The sequence below is a fragment of the Podarcis bocagei genome (genome assembly GCF_964188305.1).
Source record: "Podarcis bocagei genome assembly, chromosome: 10".
NCBI lineage: Eukaryota > Metazoa > Chordata > Lepidosauria > Squamata > Lacertidae > Podarcis > Podarcis bocagei.
This window is the reverse complement of record NC_138135.1, coordinates 44306452-44329838: the sequence shown is the minus strand read 5'-3', so window position 1 is coordinate 44329838 and position 23387 is coordinate 44306452. Positions and strand designations below refer to the sequence as shown.

At 38.9% G+C, this 23387-nt stretch overlaps 1 protein-coding gene across 6 annotated transcripts in view; it reads right to left on the bottom strand.

Moving 5' to 3' along the window:
- PPP1R12A (protein phosphatase 1 regulatory subunit 12A) overlaps positions 1 to 23387 on the bottom strand; it is a 91024-nt gene that overhangs the window by 43281 nt on the left and 24356 nt on the right. For all 6 annotated transcript variants that reach the window (XM_081211213.1, XM_081211214.1, XM_081211209.1 and 3 more), the window contains exons 2-3: positions 19485 to 19615; positions 6860 to 6978 (exon numbers count right to left, since the gene is read on the bottom strand). In XM_081211213.1, the coding sequence (XP_081067339.1) occupies positions 6860 to 6978; positions 19485 to 19615 (250 nt within the window). The remainder of the gene's footprint in view (positions 1 to 6859; positions 6979 to 19484; positions 19616 to 23387) is intronic.

The window sequence follows — 23387 nt, the reverse complement described above, 5'->3', positions numbered from 1 at the left end:
TCTAGAAGTAAAATTCAGGACACAGAAGTTGGTGAGCTATTGGGGAGGAATTGTTGAGCTTTCTTTAGGCAGTCAACCTCAAAATCCTGGACATTTTGCCTATTTTCCTAAATTCCCCCCGGATGCTATTTTCAGCAGTTAAATCCCAGACATGTCCGGGAAATTCCAGACATATGGCAAACCTAAGCTATGCAGTCAGTCCTTTAAAAATCCTCTCCAGATCCAGAAGACTGTAATAACCCAGTCATATCACTTTGGGGGTCAAGATGCTGAAGCAAGGGGCGGTTGTCTAATGTTAATCTCCCTTGCTTGAAACATATTATCTAGATTCATTTCAATCCTGTTTCAGGTCTGGATTTGGCACTTAAATTTCCCTGCTGCATGACCTCTGTCAAGAGACACAAATGGGGCTTTGATCATTCTCTTCGATCATTTGGCAGCTTTTGATACCATCAACCAAGGAATCTTTCTGGACAGACTCTGTGACTAGGAGGCATTGCTTCTATTTGTAAAGTTAATTCCAGAAGGCAGTGTTGTGGAATTTCTGCTCAACCTCATCATTGCTGCCACCACTCATCCTTTTAGACATCCATATAAAGTGGCCGGGTGACGTCATCCAAAGATTCCAACACACAGGTGAAATTCCAGTATGTTGCCATTAACATTCTGTCCCATATCAACACAACAGTCTGTATGCAAGCGCATATGCACACACACAAAATGATGCAGAGTTGCTGTACTCGCTACTGTTTTTGACAGACTCTTGTCACTCAGATAGCTTCATTACCAGCCAACTAGTAGTGACCACATCCAGTGCTTGGAATGAACTAGCTCAAAAATCTCTGAACTACACCTAAAAGTAATTGTTGGTTGAAGAAGGTTGGTGATTCGAATCCCCGCGACGGGGTGAGCTCCCGTTGTTCGGTCCCTGCTCCTGCCAACCTAGCAGTTCGAAAGCACGAAGTGCAAGTAGATAAATAGGTACCGCTCTAGCGGGAAGGTAAACGGTGTTTCCATGCACTGCTCTGGTTTGCCAGAAGCGGCTTAGTCATGCTGGCCACATGACCTGGAAGCTGTACGCCGACTCCCTCAGCCAATAAAGCGAGATGAGCACCACAATCCTAGAGTCGTCCACGACTGATCAGGGCTCCCTTTACCATATATATATATATATATATATATATATATATATGGATATATATATATATATATATGGAGGCAAGGCTCCAAGGCTTAGAAGGGCAGATGCTGCTGTTGCCAATGGTAATTACTCAGTTAAATCACTGTTGCTAAGCAATCAGAAGAAAGGAATGTGAAGCATTTCCTGTATCTTTCCTACTGAAGAGATTTACTCTTCCAATGGGAGCAGCTTGCAGCAAGAAGCACGGGTACAGAAGCAAAGCAAATGATGCCTTGTGCATGGCTGTGTTGCTGACACAAATGAAACAAGTTAAGCCTCTTCTACGACTGAAATACAATTACATGCAAAGCTGTACCTGTGGCTATTCCAGCACACATCCTATTACTTGTGCATGGCCCTTTTCTTTCTTTCTTTCTTTCTCTTTCTTTCTTTCTTACTTTTGGACCCTACACGCCAACACGGCTTCTATGTATATTGCCCAAAGAGGATTTTTAAAACTTGGTTTCCAGGCTATGTGCATATATACATATTGCCTTTTCATTCTGCTTCATGAATATAACCAAGATGGCTGTTGCTTACAAAAGTTCATTCCAATGAACTAACTCATGCTTAAGGTACCACAGCATTCTCGATCATATAAGTGCTGACATTTCCTTTAAAAGGTCCTCATCTTTGCATTTCAGAGATCTTATTTTTATTTGTTTATTTTATTATATGGTTATCTGCAGAAATGGCATAATAAGTGACCAACCTCCAAGAAGGGAGTGTGACCAATATCCAAGAAGGCATGTGTTACCATGCCTTGAGGTGACTATTCCTTGAGGTTGCTATTCACTGTGTAGACCACTGCATTCTATTCTACCAGGCCTCCCAGGGAATCAATATTACACATCCACACACAAGTTTTTTGCTTTAAACTTGCTTTTAACTTTTTATTATTTTATAGTTTGGCTGTACATTTCTGATACAGTGGTATACAAATATTTTTAAATAAATAAAAATAAGTCCTTCTTTCTTTGGTGATCATTCGTAGCCGTGTAAGATCGTCCTCCATGAACACGGTCTTATCAGTGTGTCTGTAAGTGACTGTGGAGGCCAATTCTGGATCCACATGCCCTTGCACAGTGGGACCATAGGTTTTCGGGCAGGAGTTGATCATGGTGAGGATTTGCCAAATGTTTCTTCCTCTTAGCTCATTTCTCCCTTTCATCCAGAGTTTGTGCTTCTTCAAAGTCCATGGTAAAGGCTACTCTCCAATTGGAGTGCTCACAGTATAGTATAGACAGATATAGCTGCTCTGTCTGTCAAGGATCAGGACTACAGTGGTTCCTCAGGTTAAGTACTTAATTCGTTCCGGAGGTCCGTACTTAACCCGAAACTGTTCTTAACCTGAAGCACCACTTTAGCTAATGGGGCCTCCTGCTGCTGCCGCGCCGCCGGAGCACAATTTCTGTTCTCATCCTGAAGCAAAGTTCTTAACCCGAGGTACTATTTCTGGGTTAGCGGAGTCTGTAACCTGAAGCGTATATAACCTGAAGCGTATGTAACCCAAGGTACCACTGTATTGCTATACTATTTATATTTAGATACATATTCAACGCTCTTATAGAAAAAGGGACCCACTAGGAACCCTTTTCTTTCTTTCTACTTATACAATGATGTTTAATCTTAATGAACTTGATATTTGTAGATAGTCTGCAGAAAAACCCACCCACAGTGAATCAAAATGTTTCACTTAAAACAGATGCACGTATTAAGGCAGGTCACTGGGAGAAGGGATTTGGCAGTTATTTCCCCAAGAACAATCAGCAATTATTTATTGCGTAAGATGCTTTTAATAGCTTCAACAGTAAATGCTATATGTGCTATTGTAAATGCCACATGCATGTACAGAGGTACCTCGGTTTTTGAGTGCCTCGGAAGCCAAACATTTCAGAAGCTGAATACCGAAAACCTGGAAATAAATGCTTCCATTTTTGAACACGCCTCGGAAGTTGAACAGCTTCTGTTGCGTGTTTTTCAATTTTCTCCACTGAACTTGCAGCCAGCTCTTTGCACCTTGGTTTTCAAACGTTTCGGAAGTCAAATGGTCTTCCAGAACAGATTATCACTGTACTCTGTTACTTAAATTCCCTGGATTTAACAGTGCATATATTAAACATAGGGCATATTACATATTACAACCTGAAGCACAGTCTCAGCCTAGAACTCATAAACAAAAGTGCAGGGACATCCATTTATTAACTCTGATATCTCTGTTTAAGGACACTTGCTGACCAGCAGCGTTATAAAAGCAAAATGTGTACAAACACAAACATCTGAACCAACTATAGAAATCTAAAGGTGTACTTCACTTCCCATCCCTGTCTTGATTACGGAAGACTTCATTTTGCCTCCCTTGGTGGACTAGCCATGAGAGCATGCATAGAATTCTTAAACCTGTTCTTCTAGATTGGCACTAGAAGGTCTCTGCTCAATTATCTATGTGTCTTCTCAACACAGACCTGAATGATTTATCAAAACACGTCAAGTCAATTCTCCCACTTTCAAATCAGAAGGACATATTTCTACTCCTAATAATTATTCAGAAGCTACCAACAGCTGATTAGCAAAAAAGATTTGAGTAGTAATATTATCTTCAAGGAAGAAAAGATCAGAACTAAAGATTACCTAATACTTGATCACCTTATTCCACTGAAAAAATGATTAAATATATAGGTTTGACTCCTAGGATAAGCTAAAACAATTAAGTTTATGCCAAGAAAGCTTACTGTCTCTTTACCTATGCAGCCAACTGCACCTCCCCACAAAAGCCTCTCCAGAGAGCAGAGGGGTGCTGAACTATTTGGGATAGGGTGGGAATTTTAATTCCATTAGCTTTGTTAAGTCAACTTATCTTATAATTCAAGTCACAAGATTCATTCTCACATTAAGGTTTTATACAACCATAGCCAAAATATTGTATATACAAGTGGCTGATAACATTATGATGCCTATTTTTAAAAAATGAACTATAATTAATTAATTCTGTTCTCTTTAAGATCTGAATTGTCTTCATCCTTAAAGCAATCACTAAGGCTACAAATTAGGTAAGGTAAAGGTAAAGGACTCATGGATGGTTAAGTCCAGTCACATTCGTCTATGGGGTGAGCCAGATCTCACGGAAACACCATTTACCTTCCCACAACAGTCGTACCTATTTATCTACTTGTGCTTGTATGCTTTTGAACTGCTAGGTTGTCAGGAGCTGGGACAAAGCAACAGGAGCTCACCCCGTCAAACTGCCAACCTTACGATCAGCAAGCTCAAGAAGTTCGGTGGTTTAGACCAGAGCGCCACCTTTACTAGACATTAGATAAGACATGGGACCTTACACAAGACATGCACCTTACATTACTATAGTTCTGTATCTAGCCTAGAATAAATGACTAAACAACAACAACAACAAAGCTAATATTTAATAAGTATGTTTGCTTCAGACATGAATCTCAGAAAGCTTGCAGAAAGCTTTAAACTTTAAAGCTTTAAACTAGTATTGGCACAAAACAAATATTTTCTTTTACTTTTATCAAACATGAAAGACAAAAGCCCTATGAATAGTCCTTTCATGATATATTTTACAAAACAAAGGATTCTGATTTAGAACAGCAGTAGGCAATTTGAAATACTACGCATGACTTCCCCCCCAATGCATTAACCACTGAAAAATATTGTCTGCATTTTCTTGCACTGGAGCCACACTTGCATGTTAAGAAGCAAATGTTTTGACTATTTTATCAGCCTAGTTGAAAATGTGTTCTGATAATCTCCTTGCATTTCAGCATTACAGCACTCAAAGATGTCTTGCTAGAACCTGAAGATGTTCTTTCAATTATTGCTGATTACATACTAGCTAAATGTCAATCAGGTTTAGTAAGATGGGAAGGGTTGAGAAGTTCCAGTTCTTTCTGCAAGTCCACAGCTCTACTAAATATCCTACCCTGCTCCCACCCATTCACTGAAGTCACTGCCTCAGTTGAAACAAGAGGCTGAGCTAAAATTTCCTTCCCAAAGATGTCCAAACCCTAATTTTCCCCAAGTAAAACATTGCACCTAAGAAATTAGTCTGACTCACACCTGACAGAAACTTACAGAAAATTTCCCATCTAGATACAAAGCACACTAGAACATACAACTTAAAATTTGACAATAAAGAAACAGAAAGATGTCAATAATCAGATTTAAAAAAAACAAAACTTCAGCTGCAAAGTGAACTGAATGAAGTTGGATTTTAGGGAATAATAATAATAATAATAATAATAATAATAATAATAATAATAATAATAATAATTTATTATTTGTACCCCGCCCATCTGGCTGGGCTTCCCCAGGACTGTTCTATTAAGAGTCCTATACAAAACCTTTCCTTTCCCACTTCTTAGATAAATGCCCCAACATCTTGGTTTCTCTACCGGCAAACCAAGTTTAGGCCTGAGCTATCTCTGACCTCTACCACTTTTACAGCCTTACCTGGAAAAGGCACAAGTTGAATGTGGAACATTCTGCATTCAAAGCATGCTCTCCGCTACCTTTCCGGGTTCTCCTCTTTCAATTCCCCTTTCAGCCCATTAAAAAGCTGCATTTTTAATAATGCAGCAGAAATTTCATCAAATGAAATCTTACTCAGTTATAACTTTGGACACAATAAGAAAGAAAGCCCTAGGGTCACATATCCATATAGTAGATCTTTAAGAACCTATGATCCTTCCTGTCTTCTCCATACAATTCCTTTAACCCCTTATAAATACATATACGCATGTGCGCGCGCACGCACAGAGAGATTATTATACCTGATGAATTAATATCAAACAAATATGTAATTGTAATCACTTTAGGGGAGAAAAAACATAGCCGACAAGCATAGTGCCATATTTATAATCTGGGAAGAATGTGTATAAAAAGTGCTGCTCAGACAAGAATTCAGCTCAGGAATCCCTTCAATGTCCATAATGAAGATTTATACTACTTCTGCTTAAGATTGTAGCAACAACGGAGACACAGTTCACTCTACTTTCACTTTGCTACTTGCATCTTAAAATGCACGGATAATGCTATTTCTTCACTAACACTGATATTCATGAATATTCTCCCATACACCTGTAGTTTCCAATGAAGCCTGTTGTGATGCTTGATCATACTGATTCACAGATATGAACACCAGCAATTGAGGCACACGGTGTTTTATTAGTCTGGCAGGACATTTTTTCCACAAAGGCATCCACATATGGCAAACTGCAAGACTGAGATAAACGTAACATAAACTGGTTTCAATCTGGTCACTAAAACAACTGAAACACTCATCATATGCAAAAGTCTTTTAAAAGACAATGGGTGTTTCTATCATGCTCATTTTGGAAAACACATTTATGTTAGATTCAGTTCTTTTTCAGATGTAAACTCAAACCTAATCAGAACACTTAAATAAATGGCAAACCCTATAAAAATACATTGTCAACACATATTTTATTCAAAGTTCCATTTAATTTTCCAAAGACATAATTCTTCCTATTTCTACAGTGTATTTTCTTACATAACCAGGGGCTCTTAAATTCGTATTCAGAATTAATTATAGTTATATGGCATTTTTTAATTGCATATGGTCAATCCGATGCAACATTTTGGTTTTAATACAGATTCTTTTATGCTTTAATTTTTTATGCAGTAAACCTTTAAAATTACCTTGCCGGTTCACTTCATTTTGAAGCAACTCTTCCATTGCCTCTTCTTCAGCAATATCTAATGGAGTGTCCCCTTCACTATTTACAGCTCCTACATGTGCTCCTTGACTAATTAAATATCTGAAACAGAAGAAATAGCTTGTTGTTAATATGAAAGCACACCTCTTGATACAAGTACTAAATACATTTCAGTGAACAAGCTACGTAAATATAAACCAAAGCCTCACACACACTAAAGGGATGGTCTCTGATAGCACCACCTTCAAATTACTTTTCCTAACGTGCTGTCAATGATACAAGTTCTTAATATTTTCTTTAAAAAACAACAGCTCTTCAAGTGCTTAGTTTCTAACAATAAAGCTCCACATCAATTTTTGAATTATAATTTTGAATTATTTTGAATTATTTCAACTGGATATACTACTGTGGTACCTCGGTTTAAGAACAGTCCGGTTTAAGAACAATTTAGTTTACAAACTCTGCAAAACCGGAAGTAGTGCCTTGGTTTGAGAACCTCGGTCTAAGAACAGAATCTGAACGGTGGAAGGGCCTCATTGGGGAAATTGTGCCTCAGTTTAAGAATGGTTTTGGTTTAAGAACGGACTTCCGGAATGGATGAAGTTTGTAAACCAAGGTACCACTGTACTTGAGTTGATCTACTTGGCATTTTCTGCTGCTGCCCCGTATTATGGAATGCCCTTCATTCTTCTATACATGAAGCAGCAACCACTAGTTGTTTCAGCTATCTTGTAAAGACTCATTTGTTTGGGCTTCCTCCAACCCAAAAGAACAGAACCTGTTTTATGTATATGAATCTTCTTCCCATTTTTTTTATATGCTTTTATGCTGCTGCTTTACTGGTTTTAAGATGCATTTTATATATTAAGAGAATTTCATAAGATTAAGTGATTTACCTCTTGCTGCCAGAAGGCCTTTTATAACAGGACATGCCAAGAATGGAATCTGGTACCCTCTGCATGCAAATCAAGTGCTATATACCCTTCTCAACAATAAAAACTTAGACCAAGATCAAGAGCTGCGAAGAGATATGGCATCACAGTGTAATGTAAAAATGTCTTCTTGGGCCAGATGGAAGAAAAGATATGTGATCATGTGATGGATAACAAACTAGACACTGAAGGGGGATGGGGTAAAGAGAGAAATAAAAAAGCTGTGTCAGCAGTAGAAAATTGCCTTCAAAGCAGAGACAACTAGTTTGGAACACACCTCTTCACAGCAAAAGCAGCTCCTTAGTAATTAGCTTGTAATTTGTTGAAGTTGTATGAAGTTTTGTTTGCTCAGTTTCATGGCATTAGACTTACACTGCTAATGCCAACTTCAGAACTATAAGAGTAGAGAACAACCTACAATGAATTATTTCTGTGATGCTGTAAAACTGAGTAAACAGAACACATATATATGTGTAAGCAGAATGAAGGTAAACGAGTGAGCAATGGCACTGTGCCAAAATTTTCAAATGGCAGCTATATCCTCCCTATCTAAATGAATCTAGAAGTGAATGATACTCTAATTTCTTTCTATACCTGCAGCCCAACTCACCTTAGAAACAAATATGCCATTACTGAGCCACATACAGGGGGCTGATATGACCCCCTCACATGTTGACAAATGTGTGATGTGGGATCAACACCTATTCACGCATCAATTTTATTTTCTTTAGTTTTTTCCCCCAAGGAAATACAAATGTATACAGACAGACAAACATGCAAGTGTCTGGAGAAATAATAGTTCTTCACTTGAAAGATGGGGGTTGTGGTACAGTAAATAGTCAAACCATCTATTACAACAGAAAAAAAGAATGCAAATGGTGCTGCATTGACCCCAATTCATCCAGAGAGTAAAATAAATGAATCTGTATCCTGTTTCAAGATCCTCTCTAAAGAGTAGTAAGAGGGATCTTTTATCTCTGATCTTAGCACTAAGCACCAAAGCACTGAGCTTGGAGATGAATCCCCCGTCCGCTCTTTTATGAACATTGCCTTTTAAACTTTGAACAGATCCTTGAGTGTTAGAGTGGGAAGAACTTGAATGGTGATGGAGAGGGTGGAAGGGAGGGCTGTCTGACGGCATGTCTGGTTAGCAGACATTGTGTGTGCTAAATGTGTGTGTGGCAGGTACATATGTGATTATATGCCACACCAATCAATCTTTATTGCAGTCAAAGATCAGACAGCAAATACTAGCCACACCCACCATGGGCATTTGGTCACCAGTCAGGTGGGAGACCATCACTGTGGTCCTGGGGGGGAGGGATTAGTCAACCCTGCCTTAGATGCCTTTGCTTAAAGATCAGATAAGCATCATTTCAAGAAGTTAACCTTACGGGATTATACATTTCAAGTAATCTTCCCTCTCCAGGAGCAAGCCATACATGACATGGGGTTTCTCAAAGTTCCGTGAAACATCAGCACATCACCTATGTCAGAAGTTAAACACAACAGAAGTATGTAGACTAAAATAACTATTAGGCAAAACATTCCCCGTGTAATGTCATCTCAGGGCCTTTCTAACTATAAGATCTATGATTTTTATTTTTATTTTGCTGACTATACTAAATTAAACTTTGAATATATTAAAATAGTAAGTACTCAGTTTGGTATATTAAAATTAAATCTAATAATAAAAGATCTGCCCTAATATTGTTTTTGCCATTGGCATCCTTTCGTTGTTACTAATGAACTTAAGAAATTGAAAAAATTCCTTGGAGAACACAATTACTAGAAGGAATCAGCTTGATTCCCTGTCTATGTATATAAAAGAAAATAGCAACTTTTGTAAAATCTTCCTGCAGACATCTAGGTCACCGTATTTTTCGCTCTATAAGACGCACCTAGTTCTAGAGGAGAACAAGGGAAAGAATGTTCTCTCCCTCTCTGCGCAGCACCCCTTCAGCGAAGCGTCAGAAGAAGCAGAGCCCCTTCCATTTCTCCTCCCGCTTTGCTGAAGGGGCGCTGCGCAGAGAGGGAATGCTGCACAGCGGCTCTCCAGCGAAGCAAAGCCAGGAGAGCAAGAGGGGCCAGTGCACACCAATCCCTCTTGTTCTCCTGGCTTTTTAGGAGGGGGAAAGTGCGTCTTATAGAGCGAAAAATATGGTATTTAAAAGTCTGTCATTATAGGAACCTGTGGTGTATCCACATTTAGAATACTATTTAAAATTGAGGCTATTCTGTTTCCAGAATAGTATCAGAACTGGAAGTACTACAAAAATTATTTACTATCTTTAAACTGAGGCTTCGTCATCTACATAAAATAACCTAAGTGGATAAATTACAAACATAGTGGAGACTAAAGTCCTCATGACAATTTAAAAAAATTCACTGTGATATGAATAAAAGGTTTCTGTTACGACTGATCCTAAAAGTCTTCACAGATTATCATAACTGATTTCATCTTGTTTCTCTCAGCATCTCTTCTGTCAGCTTCATGTTAAGATGGCAGGTCATGAAATACATCAAGAGTCTGAGACAGCATGTAATAAGCTTAGACAAGGGGAAGCCTTCCAGATGCCTTGGACTGCAATTCCCATCACTCCCAGTCAGCACAGTCAATGCTAAGGGACATTGGGAATTTTAGACCAAAACGTCTAGAAGACACTACATTGGCTCATCCTGGTTTAGACATATAAATGGAATATAAAGTCTATCAGAAGCTTGTTAATTTTAAGTAATATATAGAAAATTCATGTCCTGAGGCAATACCTATGAATTATAGACATTGGTGATAAAAACAAGCAGGAGGGAGTGGCTACTTCCATGAGGTATGACTTTTGAGATAATAATGACAACAACGACAACAACAACAACAATTTTATTTATACCACACCCATCTGGCTGGGTTTTCTCAGCCACTCTGGGTGGTTCCCAGCAGAATAGTAAAAACACACACACAAAAATTAAAAACTTCCCTAAACAGATGTCTTCAAAAGTCAGATAGTTGTTTATTTCCTTAACATCTGAAGGGAGGGCGCTACTACCAAGGAGGCCCTGTGCCTTCTAAATTCTCCACAGAATATTCTCCACAAACTGTAAATTCTAATTTAAGAACCAGTTTTGTAATCCACATTTAAAAAATCTAGTAAATAATAAGTCAATCTGTGATATTGCCAGTGTAAGTAATAAATAATGATTTTTTGATCAAGTTTCATTACTGGGCTTTGTATCATTCACCATTGGCACTTCTGAAATGTGAACTACAGAAAACATTTTTTGTTTTGTTTTAAAAATGCCATTCATTTAATCTGATGAGCATTTGAATTCATATGTATTTCAACTATATGTAATAGCCTTTTTTTCTATTTTGGTGTGACCTTATTCCTAGCAATTCTATACCCTTGGCCATACAGAAAATAGCTATAATGCTTTATACACTTAAAGTACCTAGACCTATACAATTATGTGTAACGACATGTGAGGTGACCTTGATTTAAACCTATATTTTTATTTTTTATTTAATGCCAGTAACTGGTTTTTGCAGTGCCATTCAATGGTACAAGGTGCCATTTACCAGAGATTGACATTCTGGAGACGAAGATGGTGACTTATCCTCTTAAGATGTTTGAGGAGTCAATATAAATTTATAATCATTTGAGACTTGTTACTTAAAGCCTAGGATGCAGGTGGCGCTGTGGTCTAAACCACAGAACCTAGGGCTTGCCGATCAGAAGGTCGGCAGTTCGAATACCTGCGACGGAGTGAGCGCCCGTTGCTCGGTCCCAGCTCCTGCCCAACTCACAGTTCGAAAGCACGTCAAAGTGCAATTAGATAAATAGGTACCGCTCCGGTGGGAAGGTAAACAGCGTTTCCGTGCGCTGCTCTGGTTCGCCAGAAGCAGCTTAGTCATGCAGGCCACATGACCCAGAAGCTGTACGCTGGTTCTCTCGGCCAGTAAAGCGAGATGAGCACGGCAACCCGAGTGTCGTTTGCGACTGGACCTAACAGTCAAGGGTCCCTTTACCTTTAATTAAAGCCTATTTTTAAAATAAATTTATTTCTTGTGACAATTTATCAGTTATAATTTAAATATGTTGTGTGTTTTCTTACTTGTCTAAGCAGATAGTAATTTGCATTTCTGATGTTATGTAACTTGTCATTACTGATTATTTGTGTTTTATTTCCTGGAAAAAATAGCATTTATTTTAAACATATAAATTTTATTAGTGTTGCACTGAAAATACTGTACCATGTAGATATGCTTACTACAGAATGTACTCTTGTAGCAGACCTGAGTCTTTTTTGTATTCCTTTTACTTTAGAAGCTACATTTCATACATACACAACATAATTAGAATTCAAATTGATGGTAAATATATGGTTGGTGACAGGCTTAGTGATTAACGTGAGTCATTCACACTGAATTTTCAATTTCAAGTTTGGTGCAAAAAATCAAAGACTGGTATGAATTCACTGCATTGCCCCATTGAATTAAAGTATCTGTACAGTTTTTGTTACTATCTGAACAGGTTTACCCATGAATAAACATGCATATTAACTAATAATATCATTTTCAATGCATTAAAATGAATATTTTCCTATTTTAAATGAAAATTCTCTAATATTCTTATTAATCGAGAATATTCTCAAGAATATTCTCCAAAAAAGTATTCTTAAGAATTTAACATCACTAGTCAGAAGTCTCATTTTGTTCAGTAGGTCTAATTTCCAATATGTATGCCTAAGATTGCTGGCTTCATTACATGCACAGAGAGCCAAAATGCCTCACTTGTATGCTGATAAAGTTCAGCAGATAAGTTTTCTTAAAAACAGTTTAAATCATTGTTACATTGGTGTGCGCTAAGAAAATGCAAGTAGGAGCAGCAACAAATTGTTGCAGCAACTGTTAAACTTAACACAGGCTTTAAAATAAGAGAGAATAAAAATTGGAATGGGGAATGCTAGAAGTAGAAGTCATATCTTTATGTATTTAAATCCATTCTTTTCAAAGAAAAGCATACTGTACAAAGCTAAACTATCATCATCTATGGAGATCACTCGTAGCCGAGTAAGTTTGTCTTCCATGAACACAGTCTTAAGAACCACAGTGATTTCCTAATATTAAATGAGTAACAAGGTAAAAACAACAACCAGAAAATGCAATCTTATGAATACCTTGAGTTATCCAGTATTCTATAGTGTCATCCTAGTCAAAAAATATTCAGTGTGGGAGGCATCTCAAAGTATGTTCTTAGATGTTATGCTCATTTCAACCTATTTAACATCTGAGACACAAGCAAATTAATCCATTGATAGTGTCCATTTTTTTATTGACCTTAAGAAGCCACTGAATTAAAAAGCAAAGTACAGGAAAAGGAAGTGACTATTAAAACAATGAATGATGGTCAGACTGTCATCACCACTACCATAACAAACTATGGCTGCCAATCCCCTAGACTTTTGTTTCCCAGCCAATACTTAATCATGGAGTATCTATGATAGTCCACCCCATCAGGTCACTAGCATCAGCAAAAACAAAAAAACATCAGAAAAACATCCCATAAAAGAAAGACTAAATAACATCTGTTTCAGGAATGTCATACCTCCTTTCATGAGCTGAATACCAAATTGGAAATAGAACTATGAAGGAAAGCACAAACAGAATATGACACTAGGCTAGTTACTTTCTTAATTTTACCTACAGGAGAAAAAACATCCCATAAAAGACAGAACAAGACCAAAGTAAGTAATGTGGTACCTCTGGTTACGAACTTCATTTGTTCCAGAGGTCCCTTCTTAAGCTGAAACCATACTTATCCTGAGGTGCACTTTTGCTAATGGGGCCTCCTGCTGTGCACACACCTCTAGCACGTGATTTCCGTTCGCATCCTGGGGCAAAGTTCGCAACCAGGAGCAGCTACTTCCGGGTTAGTGAAGCTCGTAACCTGAAGCGTTCGTAACCAGAAGGGTTTGTAAGAAGAGGTACCACTGTAGTTATACTATACCAAAGCAAGGGGGAAACCTGTCTGAAGTTGAGGATTTCTGCTCCATTCCCCACTAAATAAACTACAAATCTAACTGGTTTGCACGTCATCTAAGCAGAACAGCAAACTGAGCTTTTCTCTATGAACTGTCTTCATTGAGTCAAACTGCTAGTCCAACAGTACGGACTAGCAGTCAGGGTAAGAAGCAGACACGCAGTAGTTAGTTTAAAACAAAAACAAAAATCCTCCTTTAGGAAAAACAAACCAGGCCTTTTCCTGCAATCTTTCTGTCAAGGGCTTCTAAAGCAACAGGCATAAAACAATACAAAAAGGAAATCTTAACATAATTTGAAAAGGTGAAAACAGGATGGTTCCAGTAGATGCAAAGATCACTAATTTCCTTCCAAAGAACAAGAGTGTCCCCAAATAATTATATCTTCCAGATAAGAATGAGGTTTCAAAGTCCACATTCCTCTCTCCAACCTTTCAAAAACAAAACAGTAAGTTGCCTGCAGTGGGACTAGAGATTCCTAGAATTGCCCTTCTTAACTTAAGAACCCAGATGGTTATTCTCCGAGTTACCTCTAGAACAGCTCCAGAAGCAGCACAACCCCAGAATTTAAGGAAAATAAAGTATGCAGAACTGAACAAAATGCTCTCTTCCCATGGACTTACAAATAAAGTTTCTAACAGTCAACTGTGCCATCTAGTCATACTAAATGTCAACATTATATACACCTTCAAAGCAGTTTCAATGTGAATGAAATTAAGTATTAGAACTTATGAAGGTCAATTAAAACATTAAATTGTTTATTTTAACTTTAACAGTGCAATGCTATGCATGTTTACTTATATGAGAAAGAGAACACATGGTCTGCATGGAGAGGATCCTACACAGAGAAGATCTGGCATCTCAGATTGAAAGAATCAGGTAACAGGTGATAGAATCTCTGCCTAAGAGTCAAAGTAGGGCTAGATGGATACATACAGTCTGATTTAGTTGTTTGCGATGAACTTAATTGTCAGAGGTCCTTTACCTTTACCTTTTTAGCCTCTTATACTTGACTTTAGTAAGTGGGTTAAATAAATCTGTGGTTAAATAGCCTTTGATTGCTTTTTTTCCTTGCTAATTTTAACCACCACTACCCCACAAATGTATTTATTAAAAGCTGAAGTATTAAGTTGCTGTTGGCATCCATCTGTCTTGGGAGACAATGGAAGTGGGTACCATTGGGGTAAAGTCAAACCATTGGAGAGCTGCAGCATCAACTGTGTCTGTAGAGACCAATATGGGAGAGACATGTTTTATTGAAGCTGGGGCAGATGAAGGCATCCAGTTGTGCTGCTGCAGATTCATGACGTTTATTCTCTCTGCGCTCCTCCTAGCAGTCATTCCTCCTCTGGTCACTGCTATGGATGCATGACCTGACTGCCTGTTTCCAGGCACTGTGGTCATCAGCAAGGAATTCCCACATGGCAGGGACGTGGGTGGCGCTGTGGGTTAAACCACAGAGCCTAGGACTTGCCGATCAGAAGGTCGGCAGTTCAAATCCCTGCGACGGGGTGAGCTCCTGTTGCTTGGTCCCCACCCCTGCCCACCTAGAAGTTCGAAAGCACGTCAAAGTGCAAGTAGATAAATAGGTACCATTCCGGTGGGAAGGTAAACCACGTTTCCATGCGCTGCTCTGGTTCGCCAGAAGCGGCTTAGTCATGCTGGCCACATGACCCGGAAGCTATACGCCAGCTCTCTTGGCCAATAAAGCGAGATGAGAGCCGAAACCCCAGAGTCGGTCACGACTGGACCTAATGGTCAGGGGTTCCTTTACCTTTTACCTAAGGTTAATGTTGTCAGCCTTCATGTCATGTTTGCAGAAATCTTTATAATGCAGAGTTGGTGCCTAAAGGCAGCTCCTTGAAAGCATAATCAAAAATCAATTTCAGGTTTGTAGCTTGCAGGAGCCACAAAGCAACTCACCCCCTCCACCTGACACCATTATCCAAGCATATACTGATTCAAAACCAAGAAGCAAATATTGTTCTTCTGGCCACACAGCACAACTTCAGGTACTTTCTCCCCATGTAGCTTCACTCTCATCTTAAGCAAAAAAAAGTAGCTTTACCTGGTGAAAGGCAGATCTATGCCCACATGATCCAAACAAAGCATTGAGAGCCGGAGTGACCATAGGAAGCAGGTGGAGACTGACCACACCTCTTCAAGGTAACAATAACTATTATCATTTTAATTACAAACCCAGCGGAAGGAGATGATAGTCCTAAGCAGGTTTTGTCTCTCTGAGCCAAAGAAATGGTGTGACCAACTATTCAGTTTGGCAGAACTCGATAATGCAAAGGATATGAAACATCAGTTGTGATTGAAGTATCAATTAGAAGTTCTTGCCTTGAGTCTCACGTGTCTTACAAGTTGTCAACTTTTTACAAATAGTCAAGCCAAGTCCAGCATGTCACAAAAATAATCATAATCAAATCAGCTGTTCACTTCTATCACAATGCAGATCAAACTTTCAGTATTAGGGTACCTAGGGAGCACTGTTCAAAATCCCCCAGGCACTAGGCACGTTTTGCAACTGATGCGAGTCAACTTGCAACCAAGGGAAGATATCATGTCATCAGGTTTGGAGACTGACATCTCCACCATTTGGCTGGCGTGCAGCAACTTTTTCTGCTGCTGTGCATGCCCCCACGTTCCCCAGTATCAAAAGATATTGTTGAGCACCAGCCAGCTTGTCAATTTGTAGTGATCTCTTGTCGCTATCTGGTTTGCTTTATTTGAAGTTTTATTGTGTTATATATTGCTTTTTTTCTTTAAAATATAAAGCAGTACAGAAATGAAATTAATAATTACAGGAATAATGATGATGATGATATAAATTTCATATAAATGGCAACCCAGGTTTAAGGTGCCATTTGGTGACTAGCTTATGTATCTGAGTGAATCATAGGCATTTTATAGCACAGTGATATCTGTATATGCTGTATACCAGATGGCAGTCCTGACTGTCCAATCTAGTCATGAGTGAAGCATATCTCTTACAACACCAAGGTCTTAAAACAGCTCCAGACTGCATAACCAACAGTCAGGGATGATGTGAGCAACATCTGGAGGGCCACAGATTCTCCATCCCTGTCTTAAAAGAAAACTAACTAGCCTATTATGTTTAGAAACATGAAGAAAACAAAAATTATTAACTTCAACCAAGAATGAAGCTAGACCACACAGCATATATCAGATGGCCAGGTTCACAAAAACTTTTGTCAAGCATTGAGAAAATGTGGACACTCTAGCAATACATGATGTTTAACAGATCTGGGAATGCTGCAAGACAACCACGCAAGAGTCACCCTAACCCAAAAAGGTATGGATGAGTATGGACCCTATGTCTTAATCCTTAGCCAAGCCAGGAAAACTTCCTTCTTACAACTCCTAACATAGGCATTCAACCGTGAGTAAATTATCTGTTTTAGATCAGGACTGCAAGAAGGGACTCCAAGGGTCATCTTGTCCAGCCCCCTGCAATGCATCAAAATAAAGCCGCATGTAGACAGTGACCTAGTTTTAAGGCTACTAATGTCTGAATCACAGTGGCCAACCCAAGAATGGCCGCACTTGTCTGATCAGATAAAAGTTTATAGAAAGAGCTCCCAGCTGCAGAAACCACTTGGGCCCCAAGTGATAAAGATGGACTCAGGCGCATCTCCAGGCTGTGAACCTGTTCCATGAGAAAGAGCTCAACCTCTTCCAGAACAGACATTTTGCTACATGATTCAAACTCATTATCCTGGTCTTCATCCAGCCCACTAACTGCAGCCAGGCCCTGGTCCAAGGCTTCTACAGCCTCACCCAATTTAGATGCAAAAGAAAGCAGGTTCAATTGTGATCAGCATACTGAAGGCATCCTGCTTCTAAACTCTTAATGCCTGCTTTTAATGGTTTCAGAGAGATCCCAAAAAGCTTTGGTATCATTTAGATCCCTAAAAAGTTTAGGGATAAAATGTGCCCTTGTGGGACACCATAACAAAAACACCATGGGGCCAATGAGCTGTTTCTCAGTGTAACTCTCTGAACTTGGCACTGCAGAATCAGAACTATTGCAGTACAGTGCCTCCAATGCCTATCTCACAGAGTTGGTCCAGGAGGATACTATGGACAATGGCATCAAAAGCCACAGAGGAATAGGGGTGGAAGATAGCACCTGCAGTCCCTGTGTTGTGCCCGCAACAAAGGATATCCATTAAGGCCACTAAGATTGATTCATTCCCATCACCAAGAAAGAACCCAGATCAAGAAAATGAGAAACCTCCAGGAATGTCTGCAGCTGCTGTGCCCCTACTTTCTTCAGCACACTCCCTAAAAAGCATTAACAACATTCTGAGCCTGCTCAGTCACATCCTCTTTACCAGTTTTTGTTTGGCAAGCAATTACTTCTTTCATCTTCAACAAGACTGTTTAGGAGGGTGTGCTCTGGATGAAATGCCTATTACCTTCACACTTGAAAAGTGGAACATTTATGTACAACTGTTCTGCAAACATAAAAATGTATTTTTATGACACACACACACAGAGAGAGAGAGACTCAAAAGTAGTAATATGTTTGTATTTCCTGATTATAATTCTTATTGATATATAGTAAGTTATTAATAGATTATATATGTACACATACAGACACGTATGGGTAATACATAAAGGAGTATGAATGTGTGTGTGTACTGATGTACAGCCTAAGTACTGCTTATTCAATGGAATTACACACATTTATTCAACTATAACAGGCAAGGTGTCTTTAAATCTTAGCAACACCATGGGCAAATGACTATTGAAACTTCAGTCCCACACATGAGAGGAAGAACAAATGAGATACGAAAACCATATACAATATACCTACTCATATACCCCTTAAAAAGTAGTTTCAGCTGCCACATGAAAAAATTACTGAAATTTACAGCTGCTAAAATGCCATTCTAGTTTATATGTTAGCTCAAACAGAATTCTGACACATACTGCAGAGTCAGAAAGAATACAGCTAGTACTGCTTCCTTTTAAGGACAAACAGGATCCTACGTTACTATATGCAATGCAAGAGGTGTCAATGTATAGCCTGGACAGGTTTAGGTTTCTCAAGCTCAGAGTTCTTCCTCATAAGGGCACTCAATACATCAAATTGAAAGGTTAAAGATTGTGGAGAGCTATCCTTAAAAGCTACAGCCACCCTATTTGTAAACTTCCCAGAATATTCTATCAACATCCCAAGATAAGACAAAGACAAACTTTAGCTAAATGCAGCACTTGTTCTTTAACCCTAGATATAATTAAGTATCAACAAAAGGTCTGGTGCTCCAGTGTTGACTATTTCACAGGGAAACAAAAAACACAGGCTTCAAATCAAGTATCAAGCGCTCATTTCTAGAATATATGTTCAGATATATGGCTTTGTTACAAGATGATTAACAAATGTAGACTGTTGCAAATTTCAAATTCACCTTTCAACGTAATTTTATTATGAGTGAGGGAACTGCATTTTTCTTCTTGTCATAAAGAACCCAGTTCTCATCTCATAAAATATGGAATACATTGCTCAAAGTATCCTGTCGTTAAACAGCTTCTTAGCAACGGTTGCATCATAAGTCTACTAAACATCAAGGTAAGTTATGTTAAATATTGGGGAAAAATCCTTACTCTGCTATATCAAGATATCCACAGGAAGCAGCCGCATGTAGAGGTATCCAGCCTTCATTATCAGGTTGATTAATATTGGCTCCATTTTCCACCAGAAATTTCACCATATCTACATTATCATCTATGCAAGCCTATAAACAGAAGAAAAAAGTGTTAAGGTGGTTTTAACAATTGGCCAAAAGTCATTCTATGACAATAGATCTAACCGCAAACAGCCCATTCCACAACCAAACAGGCAGCAATAAGCCATTATCCCACATAAAGCACATGTTCACATGATTCGTGCTACACAAATTAGCCCATCGTTTTCTTTTATATATTCTGCATAAATATAAGAATCTCTATTGCCATTTCAAGTTCACTATAGCCACCTGCAACATGTTCCTTCCATTCATGACAAAATGTTCTTCTTATACGTGGTTGTTTGGTATATTTCTTCTCTGCCAGCTCACTGCCAGCCTTAGAAGGGTAGAAGAGAATGCAGAGAGCATGTCTCTACTTTGTGATATATACAGAACTGTGAGGTTGTATGTCTTATCTGCCATAAGCTAGCCTAATACTCTTCACTTTTTGACAGTGTGAGGAACAAAACAGACCCTGCAGAGTTTCTAAAACAAAGATGTAGAGGAGAAAACACACATCACAAGATATAGCAAACAGCAAATTATGTCAATTTCCTTAGGGTGCAATTCAGTTTTGAGCTTATACTGTAAAACCATGCATACTTGGGTACCTAGATACCTTGAAAAACTTCTAAGGGAATTAAGATTTCTATTATATGTATAACTAAAATACAGCTTTCAATTGCCTGAGTCACACAAGTAAATCACAGTTTGTCTCAAATAATGGCTTAGTTGTGACTATGCCCCCCTGCCATCTAGGTCCCCACATGGGTTCCTCCTCAGCTCAGCACAGTACCCACACAGCTGTAGTATGGCTTTTTGTGCCATCCAAATCCTCCCCCCCCCCCGGGGGGGGGTATGTTCTCAGACAAACCACAAGCAATAAACCAGAAGTAAACCAAGAACAAACCTTGGCTTATTTATGGCTTACCACTCAGCCACAAACTGGATTCAGAAAACATGGGAAACCATACTATGGCATGTTTGAGCCATGTGGGTGCCATGTGCAAGGGGAAAAGCCACACAGGGACCTCCAACAGTAACACGGAGCTATACAATATTAAATGATCAAAATCCAATGCCTTCACTCAAGGCATGTAATCCAAACACTACAATGCCACATGTTTTTGTCCTTTTGGTCTGAAGGTTTGCTTTTGTAGAAAGCAAAAACTATGTCCAACAATTCTATGTCATAACTGTTACTCTCTAATCCTAAACATCTTCAGGACTCCAATGAAACCCCTGAGCAAAAGGCCATGACACATCAGAACACAACCCACAGCCTGCAAATTACAGTGGTACCTCGGGTTAAGTACTTAATTCATTCTGGAGGTCCGTTCTTAACCTGAAGCTGTTCTTAACCTGAAGCACCACTTTAGCTAATGGGGCCTCCTACTGCCGCCACGCCGCCAGAGCATGATTTCTGTTCTCATCCTGAAGCAAAGTTCTTAACCCGAGGTACTATTTCTGGGTTAGCGGAGTCTTTAACCTGAAGCATATGTAACCCGAGGTACCACTGTATTAAGGTTAACAGAAACAAGTGACCAACATCACATGCCTTTTCTTTCTCCACTGGACTAGGTACTCATTTACAGCATGGCTTGCTCAGCGCAAGCATTTTAGACTGAGAACTATAAAACATATAGAAAGGTAAAGGTAATCTCATGGGCACCATCAACACATGTACACATGAAAACACTCAAAAAATCACTGTCTTAAAACACACTCAGTATAACCCTACACATTTCTACCCAAAAGCAAGCCCTCAAGAATTTATGCAGCAACAGAGACCTGTACTGCTTGGTGTTTATGGTCATTTTTCATTCATGTGCACTTCACTGACAACTTCAACACGCTTCAAACTAGCCAGCCCAACATTACTGCAATTTTGCTCAAAGGCTCATAGAAACTGAAAACATGGGGCACTATTTCACAAAAAATGAGACTATAATCATTGTTCTTTATGAAGAGGTCATCATCTGCATCCATATAGAGCACTTGGGTGAAAACCATTACATTGTGACTACAGACTAAAACTGGACTGGTATATGCATGAGGTTCTGAAGGGAAAGATAAATAATAACTACCAGCTACCACGAAAATCAGTTATGCTATGGGCATGGGTAAAAGTGTAACTAACCCATTACCCAGAGGCCTTGCAAAGTGCAACATGTGGTGATACAGGGTGAGATGGTCCTGACCTACCAACCAACCAACCAACCAACCAACCAACCAACCAGAGGCCTTGGAAAAAGTGAGATTATGGTGCAACCTCATGTTATGGACTTGACACTAGGGACAGGGGGCCTGCTATGGGTGGGTTGGTGATTTCTTGTGATATGGCAGGTTAATAACTGGATATAGAAAGCAAATCCATGGTTTCAAGAAATATATCAGTTAATGTCTGAATGTAAGATTATGAAGAGGAGTGTTGACTGGATAATCTCGTATATTAACAATAATGCACTATATAGCTGCTCCTGCTCCAATATTGTTACTCCCAAGTAAAAAAGTATGCATTGGGTTATCCCATTATATTTTCTCCTGCAGCCTCCTCTCAAGCTCCAAAAGTGAGCTGACAAGGCTAGAATTCACAGTGTCTGGAATATAGGCCATTTTTTACAGAGATCATGGGAGGTAGTGATGAAACAGTGAGTTAGTGCTTATTGGGCATGATGGTGGCAGCTATCTTATTGTAAAAGAAGCTGATGCAAGTGTGACTTCCTGTGGAAACAAGGAAGAAACAGCAAGTTAAAGAAAAGAAGATGCTTCATTTCAGAAAAGACACAGAGGGATATAACTGCTGTCTTAGTTACTAATGGGCAAGAGGTACCCTTGCTTGTGCATCCCTGGGCAGAGATAGTGAGGGTAAGGTAAAAGCAGCAGGAGGCAACTTTTTGTTACCAAAATAGTTTGCCTCCAAGTTTCTTGCCATTGGGAACAACTCACACAGCAAGCTCAGATGCCTTCTAGGAATTGTGGTAGTGTAGATGAATGACTGGTAGCAACAGAAAAGGTACTGTTCCAGTTATCAGGATGCAACTCTTCAGAAAATTGTGCCTCTATTGGTGAGACACTGGTGACTACAAAGTGAAGACAAAATAAGAGTGCAGAGAACAAAAATGATAGCTTTGTCTGCATTGTTTCTCAAATGATCCCACCAAGGAAGGCACAATCTACTGGACGTCATGATGTCATCACACTATATAGTCTGATTTGGCTATTTGCTGGTATCATTAAAGGTAAATAAAAGTCAGGGTAATCCTACCTATACTAAACATATAGGTGTCACAATCACAAACTGCCAGCTATTATGAAGTCTGTATTTTGCAGTCCTTTTGCTACAATACAGCCAATTCTGATGAAGTTTTGCACAAAACATTTTTTTCTAATCAGTCCTATTAAAGGTTCTTTGTTCATATTTTCCCTAAAACAATCAAGAAAATTATAAAAGAAAATGTAATCTTTCTTTCTCTCCCCCCCCCCTTTTTTCTATGCTACCAACCACCACCAGACAATCTATGATGTGATTTAGAATTATGGGGTCCTGATGGTCATAAAACAATTGCAAGAAAAACACCCTCTTTCTCAGTTCAAATTCTGGAAAGTTGTTCCATACTTATTGAAACAAACTAATGCCCTGAAATTTCACTACTAATTCTATGATGATCCATATAATTCTATATCTTTAACTTTTTCTCCCCTGAATCTCATAGTGAAACAAGCAAACAATGGCATGTGCCATTGGACATTGTCTTGTCCAAAATTGGTTTTGCCCATG